The sequence below is a fragment of the Cydia strobilella genome, chromosome 16 (assembly GCF_947568885.1).
Source record: "Cydia strobilella chromosome 16, ilCydStro3.1, whole genome shotgun sequence".
NCBI classification, from domain to species: Eukaryota; Metazoa; Arthropoda; class Insecta; order Lepidoptera; family Tortricidae; genus Cydia; species Cydia strobilella.
Genome location: NC_086056.1, coordinates 5,260,279 through 5,276,313, shown reverse-complemented (window position 1 = coordinate 5,276,313; position 16,035 = coordinate 5,260,279). Strand labels below are relative to the sequence as shown.

The 16,035-nt window shown below is 36.7% G+C and overlaps 1 protein-coding gene across 1 annotated transcript; it reads right to left on the bottom strand.

Moving 5' to 3' along the window:
• Positions 1-938: 938 nt before the first annotated feature.
• On the bottom strand, positions 939-15,344 carry LOC134748514 (uncharacterized). Its single transcript, XM_063683307.1, has 10 exons — positions 15,209-15,344; positions 14,035-14,641; positions 12,777-12,836; positions 12,252-12,388; positions 11,664-11,955; positions 9,141-9,280; positions 7,272-7,570; positions 4,702-4,720; positions 3,746-3,832; positions 939-1,634 (listed from the first exon to the last, which is right to left on the bottom strand). Exons 1-10 carry the CDS (start codon positions 15,269-15,271, stop codon positions 942-944), a joined length of 2,397 nt encoding a protein of 798 aa, XP_063539377.1. The 5' UTR covers positions 15,272-15,344; the 3' UTR covers positions 939-941.
• Positions 15,345-16,035: the final 691 nt, after the last annotated feature.

Here is a 16,035-nt window from a genome sequence, read left to right as displayed (position 1 = left end):
AGCCGAGTACTATCAACTGTAAAGATATCGGTAGCTAATTTGTTAGCACCTTTATAAGGCAAACAAAGAAGTACAAAGCCGTGAGCAGGTATTAAATTAATGCCCAAATTATATTGTGTATATTAATAAATTTGAAATATATGTTATTAATGGCATAAAAATATACAAATATAAGCATTAGGTAATAAATCATAAGCCTGCAATAATTAAAATGTCTGTAATCTGTACAATTCCAAAATACGGGTTCCACGGATGTTGCTCACATAATCTCGTATGTCAAGGTGTTTCGGCTGAAAGCGCCCTGGCAGACTTATATATTCCTGAAGAGAAGGTTCATATCTACCGACTGGAATTGGTTTCATGCTGGTATCAGATGGGTTAATTTAGGGGTCCTGATGGTCACCTTTGAGAGCGTATGCCAAGCACTTCCGGCAGGAATCATACTGGCAGATTTCGCTTTTCTGGTTCTACCAGTAAATTTCTAACTGATGCCACAGCTTTTATTGCAGTATCAGATGGGTTAAATGACCCCCCTTTTTTCGCACCGGAAGTGGCTATTTTTTTTGTACTTTCGGCTAGTTCCGCCGTGGCAGACTATCAAATTCGGACTTAGCATCATTTTTATGGGAAACCATTGTGCATCTCATCGCGGTATCACGTTGGTTCGAAACTTTACTGCCGGCTCTTCTACCATAAAGTTGATTCACCTATTGAACGAAATACCTTAAGCTAAATATACCTAATGCCCGGTATGGTATACCTACATATATCTAATCATCTTCGGTCGTGCTTTAAAATTCGCCACTCGTACGAATTTCCTATTTTTCGCACTTGTATCGTAAATAACTATTATTTAGTTAGATTTCGACAAAATGAATAGGTACCAAAAGTACCTGAAATAATATCACATTCAATAAACACTAGCATATTTATTTAATTAATTATTCTGGAGGATATACAATTGTCAGTAAATTACTACAATTTAAAGTTATATCTTTTGTTAAATCCCAATAATGTTGACGAACCTCAGAATGGCAGGATTTTGGATACGCAGTGTTAAAAAATACAACGAAATCAATAGTATCCTTATTCTCGGCAGGCAGATAATGTACTTTGGTTACAATGATTCGATTCATTTCTGTAGCAAGACTTTGACTCTCAGGGTGAATTGTAAGGTACTTCGCAAACGATTCCTCCGCTAACTTTTTATTGGCAGTGCTATTTGGGTTCACAAAGTGGCCAGTCTTCCAAGGGTAGACGGCCCAAGGGTTTTTACGTCGCAGATTATCTCGTTTCATTCTACTCTGCTTTTTAACATTATCACAATTTACAGTAAATTCCTTTTGATGATCTAATTTTTCATAAACTTCAGAATAGCAGTTAATTTCATCACCATAGTTAGGGAACACGGTGAATGAAAGACGATACATATCTCCAGCCACCAACTGTCTAGTTGCTTTTGTAACTATGATATCCTTAACAATGATTTGACCGGCAGAGTGAGTCTCACGGTACTTCTCAAAAGATTCTTGGGCCAATTTGTGGTATTTCGGGTCTGTGGGGTCTTGTATCTCTGGAGCGCCAAGTTTTTGACGCTTTACTCTACTTTTCTGTTTTATCGCGCTCGACGCCTCCTAAAAAATAAAACACATAATAGTAGTTATAATTATTAACTAGAGAACAAATTATAAAGTTAAGTTATTATTAGTTATAAGTTTTATTTAACAACTAACAAAATATGGACAATGTCGGAAATAAATGAATTTTATTTTTTATTTTATTTTTAAATTAAATTATTTTATGAAATATTTTTTGACAGGTGGACTTGGTCACTTTTTTAACCGACTTCAAGATTTCAAAAGGAGGAGGTTATCAATTCGGTTGTTTTTTTTTATTTATTTTTTAATGTTTGTTACTCCATAACTTCGTCATTTCTGGACCAATTTTAAAAATTCTTTCTTTGATTGTAGGTATATACATACAGATTGGTCCCGTTTTTGTCAAAACGCATCCATGAGGAATCGAGGGAACTCCTCAAATGTTAAAGGCATACATATAGTGATTTTAGTATTTTCATCAACAAATCAAGCATTTACATTTAAAAAAGTGACATTTGATGAAGTGGAACTGCTGATGATGATCAGAACGGAACTCTTCAATGACGCATAGTTCACGTTTGGCGATTTGTCCTCTTCGTTGTGATTGGTAAGCAAGTTAGGTTTTTAAGACACATTTTTGTCAAACTCGAGTTCTGATGATGGGATCCATGAGGAATCGAGGGAACTCCTCAAATGTGAAAGGCATACATATAGTTATTTTTGTATTTTCATTAAGAAATCCAGCATTTCCATTTAAAAAAGTGACATTTGATGAAGTGCAGCTGCTTATGATGATCAGAAATATCAGAATGGAACTCTTTAACGACGCATAGTTCACGTTTGGCGATTTGTCTTCTTTTTTATGTTTGTTAAGCAAGTTACGTTTTCAAGGCACATTTTTGTCAAGCTCGAGGTCTGATGATGGGATCCATAAGGAACCGATCGAACTCATCAAATGTGAAAGGCATACATATAGTGATTTTTGTATTTTCGTCAACAAATCCTGCATTTACATAAAAAAGTGAAACTGCTGATGATGATCATAATGGAACTCTTCAACGACACATAGTTCACGTTTGGCGATTTATTATCTTCGTTATGGACCCAGACCCAAACTTGGACCTGGACTTTTTTTTGAACTGCGATCCTCACAGAACCGAACTGCTATCATAAAAGTGGGTTAGGTTAGGTTAGAACTGTGACCCTTACAGAAACGAAATGCTATCAGAACATTGGGTTAGGTTAGGATAGAACTATGACCCTTACAGAAACGAAATGCTACTAGAAACGTGGGTGGTTTTACCTCCTTTTAGTTAGGCAAAAGATGCTGTCTTTTTCATTTCATTGTCTGGAGTGCACCATCAACAATAAGTAACCTTTCAACGGCATCCCCCATTGAAGTCGGTTTTTTTTTTCTTAAAAATTATCTTTAGTGAATTATATCTAAATTTTCAGTTTATAGTATAATTTTTGTTTGTTAAAACAACGCTACACAAAACTACCACTTCTTAGTTTGGTTATTGGAGTCAGGTGTCAGTCTCACTTATTTCTACTTATTTATACATATTTATATTATTAAGTCTGTACAATAGTCTCACATTTAAAATTTGGGTAAGTAGATACTGTAGATATCACATGAGTACTTCACAGGGGAACATAAAATATATATAAATAAATATAATAGGATATTAGACTAATATTATTAGTGTGTTGCTATGGAAACTCATACGATTTAACAGTTCGTGGACTAATAATATTAGTATAATACCTTTCGAGAAATGGGCCCCAGTAAGCTTTACTACGGCACAGACACTAGACTATTTCAACAGAGGTGCGGTACCGAAGTCCCCACTTGCATTTCTCCTCAAATAATCCTCGGCCGTGGTCCGAGGGTCATGAATTCATGATCTTACGTTGAACAAACGTTCTGGCTCCTCTACACGATGGCCCAGCGTAGGCCAGTCCAAGGGGCGCATTTATTCGTTAGTGGGAGCAAGTGATATTGCTATCTCATTCCAGCTGCATCCCTTAGACTGGCCGATGTTGGGCCATCGTGTAGAGGAGCCATTAGCGAGATCTAACTCGACCACTGCTCCATTGATTGGCGTGTAGTGGTAGTGGTGTTACAATATATAATTTATACTTACAAAAAGATTGGCATCAACGCTCGCCAGCACAATTATAACTAGCACAAGGTACATAGGTGTCATTACGAAAATGTCTATGAACTGTTTCTTCTTGCAGACTTACGTATGTGGCCTAACTAATGGGCTCTGTTTTATACCAGGCGAATAATCGTGTTGCATTCGTTGCGGACACGCAACTAAATAAATGTATTAAATATTAGTATCGGAGCCACGGGGTGGTTTAAATTAGCAAAATCCGCCGTGGGTATACACGGAAAAAACAGAACTTGTTTTTTGTAAATTACATTTTTATTTAATAGCAGAGCATAGCTACTCGACTGTTAGGTATATACAGTATGTGTTATCATACTTTTGCTACAGATGTATTATTAGGTACCGTAAAATAGTCCTACTTTGGTCCTTGGTGGGTAACTATATGCTCCAATTGCAAAAAAGGTCGTCAAATATATAATAAATAATATCTAATATATATAAATATAATATTTCTATATTACGATTTATATACTCAGTTAAACAAAATTGTATATATATATATATATTTTTTGAAGTGCTACGTTAGTCATAAAATTAATCAGTCTTTTTTGGCGGTCCTGTTAATTTGGCGCACAATGGGGTAACTTTGCACCCCTAAAGTAAACTATAGGTGGGAGCAAAAATACTCCAAACAATGGGTATTTTGTGCGCCTTATTCATAAAAAGCAATGCGCTCATGACACCTCTGTAACAATTTACTTATTACCGTGTTTCGTTGTCAAGCATCAGTTTTGTTAGACAGTGAGAATTTTGTACGAATTATATAGGTACTATTCTCTATCCTGTTGTTTATAGAACCACACGGAATGGGTTATGGGTTAATGGGCTTTGTATGTACACAGTTATACAATAAAAAAATATTATATTCTATTCTATTCTATTGCCACTAGAGTTACTACCAAGTTTAGTTATTATTTTCTCACTTGTCCCCAGTGGTAACAACTGAGAAAAAACCCAGTAGTTATTACCACCTCAACCTCAACTCACTTTGGTGGTAACTACCTATTGAATATTTTTATTCCCAGTTGTTACCATCAAAATATTTTAACGTTCAATACTAATAAAAATACACTCAAAAATTAGATATTTATAAGATACCTACCTATAAGATACCTTTAAGAAGTTTAAGATGTTCAAAATGAGAAAGTAACGTTTGTATGAGAGCGGCTTTCTGGCGGCGGGTTTGTATACGTGTGACTCTTAAATATTATTATACAAGAAGAATCTTGTATCGAAATTCTCAAACATCCTAATATCTACAACCGATATTTTATTACTCTACTGAAAACCTCTAAGAAACTACGGAACCCTAAGAAAGCAATTGTTTCTCGTTTGCTCGTTTGCCTTCCTAATAGGTATACCTTCGTTATTATATATTATACCTAAGTACCTACTAGATCGAACAAATTGTTCACTTTCATCTCTACTAAGCAGGTACTTACAGTCGAAGGCCAAAATATCGATCCAGACAAATGGCCAAAAATATGTGAACACGACTTTATTGTCTAAGGTGTAAGAGCGTACACATATTTTTGAAACTTTGGGAATGTATATATATTTATGCCCTTGACTGTACATACTTAGTTCTTTTTTATTACTTTGAAGGAGTAAAGCTTTTCATGGCCAGATATTTTAAATAGCAGCATGACGGTAAAAGTAATTGTTTGTACTTAATAAATAATAACTACATTTTACAACTTCAACTTCCCCACACAGTATGTGTTATCATTTATTGTTATCGGTCATAAAAATAAATATTTTTCTGTTTGTGTTCAAAAATTTGTCACGTATAGGAACTAAGTAGGTACCTAGGTATAGGTACAGTAAAAATATCTTCAGACAGAGATCTATAAATTATAGTAAGAGTACCTATTTTAATCTGTCGCTGATTCATGGAAGTCACGGATCATATTACAGTATACAGTATAGTGCCTAAGTTATTGTGCGTCCGCGTCCATCCTGCCAAATATAATGGGGTTGGCAACTGTCAAAGGTTTGCAGAGATGGCGCCATATAGCTTGCCCCATTTTCTATGAGATTTGGCTTAAAGGGCATTAAAAAAACAAAAAATTGACACAATTCTAGGGATTGACAGGGCAAGCTATGCTGGCGCCATCTGCTAATTATTTCGACCGGCCAATCCCATTAATAGATATAGAGTGCCCACTCCATACATCAGTTTTGTTACCAAAACGACTATTATTGTCGTAGTCGACACCGACACCTAGCGTCAAGGAGCGGAATTATCAGTACTGCTACTCGACAATAGATGTCGCGACGAACGGAAAGTCTTCATATATGATCATTGTCAAGAGGACGCTGTTATTTTCATGTATAGGATGACAGCACAGAATAAGTAATAGTATTATCATACAGAACGGACACGCACCGGCCCGCCCCGACTCGAATTACCTCGCCCCGCGACAGCAGATTGACGGCCGTTTGCCGGCCGCTCAGTACCGTTTTTAAGGCCGTTCCATCGGTTTGCCACTGTCTTTGTCACATTTCGCAAGAAAGAACGGGAAAGAACATACGCGCCAAGTGTCAATTTTGATCGAATTTTGTCGGTTTTTATTTATTTTAAAAACGTTACCTTACAATATCGAAATTCTAAAGCTATGAAATTACTATTTATGTTAAGATTGTTTTTCCTTCTTTTTTGTTTATAGTATCACATAACAAATAACCGAGTAAAGTAGGATTAAAAGTCCGAGTTAGAGGTTACTTTGGGAATTAATTGTATCGAGCGAAGTGTCATAATTCGTGTATCGGAAGCTATGTTGTTAAAGATAATATAGTCAAGAACTACATATATTTTTTCCACGTCTACGAATATCAACGCCTCTTAGAAAAACATGATCATATAAGGAGATTTTTCGCCTTCTGGCTCAGGGAACCGCCTTAAGCAACTTACTCACACTATGACGCATGACGCGTGTACAGACGTGCCGTTCACACATAGAAACGCAAGTGATTTTTGATGTATAGCGTGTCCGCCCTGTAATGACAGTTCAGTATAGTATGAAAATATTAGTTCCAGTGAAATTCCGCAACATGGCGCGTGTTCATATATTCCTGGTCAGGTTTTATGTTTTACTTTCTGGTTTGCCTTTACTGGCAATACAGACCTGTATAATAACTACTAAACATATTTTTTTTTAATTTACAGTGTATTTCCATTTATAGTGACAATGGGAAGAGGCCACATGGGGCGGGGACAAATGAAAAACACCATCTACTAATTCTTGCCCATATTAAGGTAAGAGATATCCAAGGTAGACAATACACACACAGAATGAATCTGCCGGGGAAGAAGGATAAAGATTGTTTTGCCAGGGTACGAAAACAACATTTTATAAGTAACTTTCTTTTATTAAATTTTTAAGAATACATATAAATATCAAAAATAAAATTCCAGAACAAAAATTTATAACATATATTAAAATTCCTTAATTTATAATGGCCATAATACAATTTGCACTTTCCGGATCACTAGTCGTCCGGTTCACATTTTACTTCAATTTCCTTCTTATTAAGCCACGGCTGCTCCCAAATTTTCGCATAGCATGTAAATATTTCACCGTCGGTGGGTTCCACTGTGAATGTTATCCGTGTCATGGAACCAGCAACTACCTGTTGTGTTACTTTGGTGACTTTGATTTCTTTAACATCAATTGGTCCGCCTGGGTTTGTCTCACAATATTTAGTAAAAGACTCTTGTGCCAACTGCATGTACTTTGGGTCACATGGGTCTTTTTCTGCTTGACCCCCTGGTAGATTCATTTTGCTTTGCTATGTTATCCCGTTTGATATTTCCTTAAATAGAAGATATTATTTTTTTAAAGGTTTTGGTCATTTTTAGCCTGAGTCAGTGGATAAAATGGCTTGACTGGTGACTGAGACTATTTATAGTTTACCCTGTTTACCCACCCGCAAAATCAATATCAATTGACAACCGAATATATTTAAATCAAAACAATTGACAATGACAAAAGGGGCGTACATTGGAGTGTTTACATTTTACACATCGGATACGGATAGAATTTAGTATATTCAATTATTTACTAACTTAAATTACACTGTACCTATTGTCCTGCAATAATAGCACAATATTAATTAATTTGTTACTAAAGTTACCTACTTATTAACGTTTTCCGATTTACTTTACTTGAAACTAAAGTGAAGTCACTGTCGTATTTTTTTTAATTTATTGACAAGAGCATTGACAACACGGCCAGCAGCTCAAACCACTATTTATAAAATACAATACAAGCATTCAATAACTTACAACTAATAATTATGTACGAATAACTATAACGTAGATAACGCTCCTTAGGTACTTTACTTGAGTCACAGCTGACAGCTGTTGAGTTGTCACTGTCAAGCATCTGTCAAGTGTCAAAAAGTTGAGCAAGCCAATCATGTCACTTGAGCCAATAATATACAGCCATGATAATACCCGGCACGATAACGGGCGTCCATAATGAACATGAATTATTTGGCTTTGCATCATTCGGCTGAGTATTAAATTTAATTAATGATTATTTGAATGAATTGAATATATTATGTAAATCCAATTATGACGTGTAATATGAAATATTATTATAAATAAATGAGTATGAGTATGAGTATTATGACGTGAAACTGAATGAAGGCCCCCAGAGAATATAACCACTGCGTGATAAATTAGACGGCTCGTCCAGACCATTTGTCCCCGCCAGGCCACTGATGAATAGGTGTTTTTATATAAATCATCCCCATTTGTCCCCGCTTCATGTATGGCGGCGATCACGTGGGCGGGGACAAATTGGACCCAATAATAGTATGCGATTTAAGGTACATCATCTATCTAATCAATCGATTGAATTCGTTGGTCCTATTTATTTAGCCAGCAGTTATCTCAAATCAGTGAAATCACATGCCATTTGTTGCAAGGTTTTTTTTATGATATAGGAGGCAAACGAGCAGACAAATTGAATAACGGTTAGCGATTACCGCCGCCCATGGACACCTGCAACACCAGAGGGGTTGTAAGTGCATTGCCGACATTTAATATGGGAATACGCTCTTTTTTTGAAGGTTTGAAAGTCGTACGATGATGATGATGCATTCCTGTTATCCCTTATTAGGGACATAGGGCTCGCAGAAAAATCCTCCATATGTCACGATCTTGAGCGGCTACTTCCCTCTTTCCAGTCGAGTCTGAGCTGCCCTCCAACAGCTGAGTCTAGTTGAGCCAGCCTCAACTGATCGCCTCGATGTACCTAGTACAAGACCGTCAAGACCTCCCCGACCGTCTACTGCCAGCCGAATGCCAACGGAGACCCTGCTTGGCCAGATGGCTGTCCGTCGTACGGAGTACGTGTCCGATCCAACGCCATTTCCTTTCAAGAATTTCCTGTCCTATGGGTTTCTGCTCAGTCATCTGCCATAGTCTGACGTTTGAGATGGTTCGTGGCCAGTAAATCCGTCGCAGCGTCGCAGGCATTTGTTTATTTACACCTGCAGACGATTGGTGTCCATGCCTGTGAACCTGTGAACAGCATGATGACGTAGGCTTGTGTCAGTCACGTGGTTCGCGAGTCTCGGAAGAGAGTACCAGGGGCCCGTTTCTCAAAAGCTTGTAACTTGTAATACAAGTAGAAGTCCCTTAATTTCTAACAAAAGCTGTCAATAAGTGACATCCGCTTTGTATTACAATTTACAAGCTTTTGAGAAACGGGCCCCAGGCGGAGTATATTATTATACCATGGTATATACTAGCTTTTGCCCGCGACTTGGAATTAGTAATTTGGGTATCGTTGCTTATTTTTTATCTAATCTGCTTTTTAACTATTGATTCCCTTCCCTATACAAACTTCCTTATTTGAGAAGCAACTATTAACACCTAGAGAAAGTGTAAAGGCAATCATTCATTTCGAACATAATGCCTACATCAATTATCGGGCGATGCATCAATTATCTGACTTCCGGTGTGGAAGTAAGATAATGTTCATTGTTCACCCTATCAATGAGGATATAATAAGATAGAGCGGTACTGTCATAGTAAATTTTGTAACCACTGTAAATTCACTGCCATCTATCGACATACTTTAAAACTAAAAATGAAGATTTAAAAAAATACGTTAAAATGTATTTAAATATGGATAAATTATTTTTTTATTTGCATTAATTATTTTTATATGATTTTGACCCATGTTCTTTCACTGGTATGCGTTAAAATTATAAATAACAAACGAAACAGTCAACGCCCTCTATACGAGTGTAGGCCAAAACTAGTGGCGCCATCTGATCGAGAGTCAAATTTTCGTGATTTTCGAGGCACGTTTTTTCCTTAGACTGTATCCATCTATTACGGAGTTATATCTATCTTTGACCCTATTAAGGGGTGCTATTAGAAGTATTAGAAATTAAATTATTTTCAAAAAATATTACATATATTTAAATATTATATGACATTTATTTCAGTCTATTAAGGGGTGATTTCCAAGATAAAAACTATCTATCCTATGTCCTAACTAAACTATCTTTAAAGGTACCAAATTTCAACTAAATCGGTTCAGCGGTTTAAGCGTGAAGAGGTAACAGACAGACAGACAAGTTTAAAACTCAATGTTTATTTGTACTTGTACAAGTACACGGGGACTTACGAGGCTATAATTGAAATAGAAAAATAGAAATATAAATAATTTATTCGTTAGCACAAACACTAAAATAGAAAATTATACAAAGCAGAGAAACATAAAAAAGAAAAAGTGCCACGAAATGTGAAAAAAGTCATGAAAGTGTCATGGAATGGAATTGCAGCTACGTTTGGTAGAACTCCTAGGGGCCGGTCATTGATTATGTGTTATGTAAGGACCCCGAGAAGATGGAAGAGGAGTGTGTGTTTTCTAATATAGAGTGAGCAAACTTGAACTAATTATTTTGGAAAACTACGCAGCATCTTACTTAAGACGGGGGATGGGGAGACTAAGAAGTCTTAAGTTTTCTCACATAATATTGTATGATGTCAAAGTCTAATTGGGCACGATATATCGTTCTTACGTTATCAATGAATAAACCCATGTCGTAACCACGTAACTCGACTGACGTCGAGGTCTTATTACTATAACAATGCATCCATTCAGCATAATAAATTATATTCATAATTAAATATCTGTGCAAATATGTCGCGACCTCGCGAGCCACCATTAATGTTACTACCTCAACTTTATTGCTGATGCGCAAACACTTCGCTGTTCAAGTTTTTGGGAACAAATCAAATCATTTTTATCAAATATTTTGATTTGTGTTTTTAAAGTAGTCACATATACATCATAAACTAAAAAAGGTGTCATAAGTATATTAAAGGAAAAGTGACGAAGCCCTCCTAGCTACGGTGCACACGATTGGCATCTTGGCTAAGCCCTCTGAGGGCGGTAAGCTATTAGCATCGAAAAATCGAAAATCCTTAATTCTCTAATCGAAATGTGCTCTAATATGCAAGAGAAGAAAGGCAGATAACGATTTTCAATGTTGGCGGTAGGCTCTCTGGGCTTAGACGGCTCGAACATTCTGACCATTGAGCAAGTGGAGAAAAGGATGAACCTAGGAGGACTTCCCGCACTGGGAAACTAGGTAAGTAGACTAGGAAAAAAATACACAATATGTTTTAACATTTACTTGGTGGTTCACAACATAATTCATAATTAAGAGTATGAATCTAAAAAGTAAGTTCTGGAATAAACTATGGACTGAAACCATGATTCGCATTTTTTAATTCTTTTTCTAGTCGGTATAAAATGGACTCCTACCGGTCATTCAAATCACAAGTTTGTTGTTCGTCATTGGGATCGTTTTCCTCTAGACCACCATCAATGTTTGGTTGATTAATATTAATTGCACTCTACCTTAATATCTTTCTTTTTTAGCCACGCCTGTTCGAAAATCTCAGAATGACACGTAATAACTTCACCATTGGTAGGGGTTACAGTGAAATCAATAACTGTCTTGTAACCAGCAACAACTTGTCTGGTCACTCTGGTTACGTTAAGGTCCTCAACGTCTACTTGGCCGCCTGGGTTAGTTGTGCAGTACTTTTCGAAAGATTCTTGCGCCAGTTGTTTGTAAGTTGGGTCAGTAGGATCTTGCAATGTTAACCCGCCAGGCACTTGTCGCTTCACTCTACTTAGTTCCTGCAAAACAAATTATTGATTACCCCCTCATGCTAATATTGAAAATCGTACTAGCTAAATCTAATTTAAATTAATGTTATTCTATAGTTTAATTCAAAATCATCGCATAAAAATATATACCAAAAAGCTAATGGTTCTCCCACACTGACTGCATACCTAGGTAATGTTATATGGTTACGTGTGAAAGGTACAAACATGATTATTCATATTGTTTTATTACTTGTGTCACACAGTCAGCATGGGAGTACCATAAGGTAACGAAACATCAAAATTAGCACCAAATTACTTTTACGTACCGAAGAAAGGGCAACTTTTGCCAGAAAAGTTGCAAATAGCACATAATATAGCGGGGACATTATTTTACTGTTTCGGACGACTTTCAATCGGCAATGAAAGATATTGATGGTAGTCGGCTGTTTTGTACGGTCCCGTCCTATTCACAATTCACAATTGTACAAACATTGTAAGTAACACTAGTCTATTGATCCTGGGATCTGTAACGACTCGTAATTTTAAGTTTGTTCTCTCTATCATACTGACAGTATTTGTGGGAAAGAGATGCAGATTGCAGACAACGAAATTTAAATTGATTTGTTAGCTGTAAAATCCAATACGCAATTCGTCCAAATGATATTTCAATTCGCATTTCGTCCAACGCGTATTACGTCAACACGTATATCGTATATCGTCCAACATGAATTTAGTCCAAGACACATTTCGTCCAATAGGCATTCCGTACAACTCGTATATGTAGAAGTCTTGCCAAGGAAAATATATGCGTCTCATTACTGCAGCCACGGGTGATTTATGAAAATTCGAACCGTTTATCCGAGTTAACCCTTTGAACGCCACACCTCGCGTCGCGTCGCTTCTTTGTGAACCTTGTAGGAATGCACGAAGGGTGATATTGGGCTTTGGGGTGTAGCCGCACGCGTCAGTTAACGTCTTTGATGGTCAAGAGAACCCCTCTTGACCATCAAAGACGTTAATGGAAATAAAGATTCTTCGATTGTCGAACGAGCGAGTGAAGCGAAGTTCTCACATTCAATTTGGAACACACGGCTGGCTAAGTTTAAAATGTATAAATTGCGAAATTTCTAACGACATTTTGTCCTACGTTTAGCTGACCTTAGTTTAAAGTCTAACGTACGAAACCATGGTCCCAACGCACTGTTTCTTTTTTTTTTAAACATTACAACAAACAGGGCTCCTATTTCTGAGCGGTTTGCCCTTCGGGCATCGAAAGCTACCTAACGAACCTAACCTACCTACGTACAAAGTCTTTAGGAATTTCGTACTTAGGGTATTTGATCTTTTTAGAAATTATTTTGTAGCCCCCCTATTTTGTAGGAATTTTTCTTTCTAAATTTATATGGGACCAACTTCGAGGTCCAATAAAGAGAATTATCAAAATCGGACTACTCTGTAAAAAGTTATGCGTGGTAATACATTACACTCAGTGAGTAAAGAATCAATAATTCCGTTTTCATACCCTTAGGGTTGGAATTTGAAAAAGAAATCTTTAATTAATATACATACCATATTTTACGACTCTTCAAGAGATTTCAAAGTTAGTCCTAATCCGATTGTGCTATATGTCGTTTCTAACGGCGAGTAGGTACTTGCTATGATACTATAACAAAACTCAGCATAATAAATACCTATAATATAGGTAATATACATATTCGTATTTATGTGTAAAAATACAGGAAAACCTTCATTTGTTTTGCAGCCAGTCGCCATTAATGTTTACCATATTGTAGGCAACTTCATTTCTAATGCGCGAAACACACTTAGCTGCTGTATTTGCACAAATATATATAACTACAATTGCATCGTTTTCCTTGAGAAAATTCGTGCATAATACCTACGGCTATGTCATGTCAAAATATATGAAATCAAGAATATTTTTTATTCTGATTGTTTATTCTAACGGTAGGCTAGGAAAAAGATACACAATAACATGTTTTACTATTTATAGGTACCTACTTAATGGTTCACAATACAAGAAGAAATACAAAAAGTAAGTTCCGCAATAAAAACATGAAACCATGTTTCGCATTTCATAATTCTTCTTCTAGCGTTTCAAATCACAAGTTACATCAATGTCCTTCGTCTCGGCCCGCTCCCAAACATTAGAATGGCATGTAAACTCTTCACCATTGGCAGGCACCACGGTGAATGTAAGACGAATCATAAAACCGGATACAACCTGGGATGTTACTTTTGTTACTTTGATTTGCTTAGCTTTAATTGGTCCGCCAGGATTGGTCTCGCTAAACTTCTCAAGCGATTCTTGTGCCAATTTTTTGTACTCTTCGTTATTTGGATCTTGCTCCATTAGTCCGCCCGTAATTTGTCTCTTCACTTTACTTTGCGATTTGTTTAAACTACAGTCTACGTTAATTTCCTTCTTTTTAAGCCACGGCTGTTCCCAAATCTCAGAATGGCATGTAATATCCTCGTCATTGGCAGGGGTTACAGTGAAGTCAAGACGAGTCATAGTACCAGCAACTACCTGTGTAGTTACTCTGGTTACCTTGAGTTTTTTAGGAGTTATTTGCTCGCCAGGGTTAGTTGTGCGGTACTTTTCAAACGATTCTTGCGCCAATTTCTTGTATATCGGGTCATTTGGGTCTTGCAACGATTCACCGCCAAGCACTTGTCGCTTCACTTTACTTTCCTCCTGAAATCCAATAAGAAATAGTTATTTGTTTAACATGGAAACAAAGTTGTTATATATCCCTCAATTATTCCAAAAGCGGAATCTTGAGCTTTGCATATGGCAGGTTGTTTACCTGCCGAGTGCTGAACGAGACAAAAAAAATCACCTTGCACCACAGGAATGATACTAGCTAAAAAATATATTTATGGAAATGAAATTCAATACTTTTAAATATTTGCCATACAAAATTATTGCTTATTAGCTAATTCTATCAGATGCAGGCGTATTATGGATGGCTTTATCCACGTGATAAAATAACTGTCAGTCTTTAACACCGCAGGATAGAAAGTGACGGACAACGGTTTGTATATTATAATCAGTTCAGATACAATAATATACCTAAACAAAAGTAATTATAAAATAATTAACAATAATTTTCTATCTGTGTGTCTGTAATTAGCTTTAATTGTATTATTACCTAAGACTGTATAATGTTTTGTAGCTGTTGGCTTTGGTACCTACTCCATAAAATAAATAAATTTAATATATACCTATATACTACATTAAATTTAAAATATTCATACTTACAATAGGATGCGCAGTCGCACCAGCTATCGCAGCCACAAATAACACAAAGTAGAGCGTAATCATTATGACACAATACCAACTTCGCACTGATTTGTCAACAACTATAGTAAATAACCGATGCTCGCTTGTTTTATACCAAACCAAGCATTCCCATTAACCGCTAGAACGCAACAGAAACAAGTTCTCGGAAAACCAGCGTAGCACGAGCTTGATATCCATGAAAATACCTATATAAAAAAATAACTGAATTAAGCTTATTCTAAAATAACCATAAAATAGAACTAATAATTTTTAAGAAAAAAAAAACCGACTTCAATTGGGGATGCCGCTGAAAGTTCACTTATTGTTGATGGTGCACTCTTAGATTCCAGACAATGAAATGAAAAAGACAGCATCTTTTGCCTAATAATGTAGAAAAGGAGGTAAAACCACCCACTTTTCTAGTAGCATTTCGTTTCTGTAGGGGTCGCAGTTCTAACCTAACCTAACCTACTTTTCTGATAGCATTTCGTTTTTGTAAGGGTCACAGCTCTAACCTAACCTACTTTTCTGATAGCAGTTCTATTCTGTGAGAATCGCAGTTCAAAACCCAACCACCCACCTAACCCACTTTTCTAGTAGCATTTCCGGGTCCGGATCAGAGTCCGGGTCCGTGTCCGGCTGTCCGGGTCCATGATTGGGTCAGAGTTCGGTCCGGGTCCGGGTCCGAGTTGGGGTCCATGTTCAGACCCGGGTCCGGGTCCGAGTCCGGGTCCAAGTTTAGGTCTGGGTCCATAAGGAAGAGAACAAATCGCCAAACGTGAACTATGTGTCATTGAAGAGTTCCA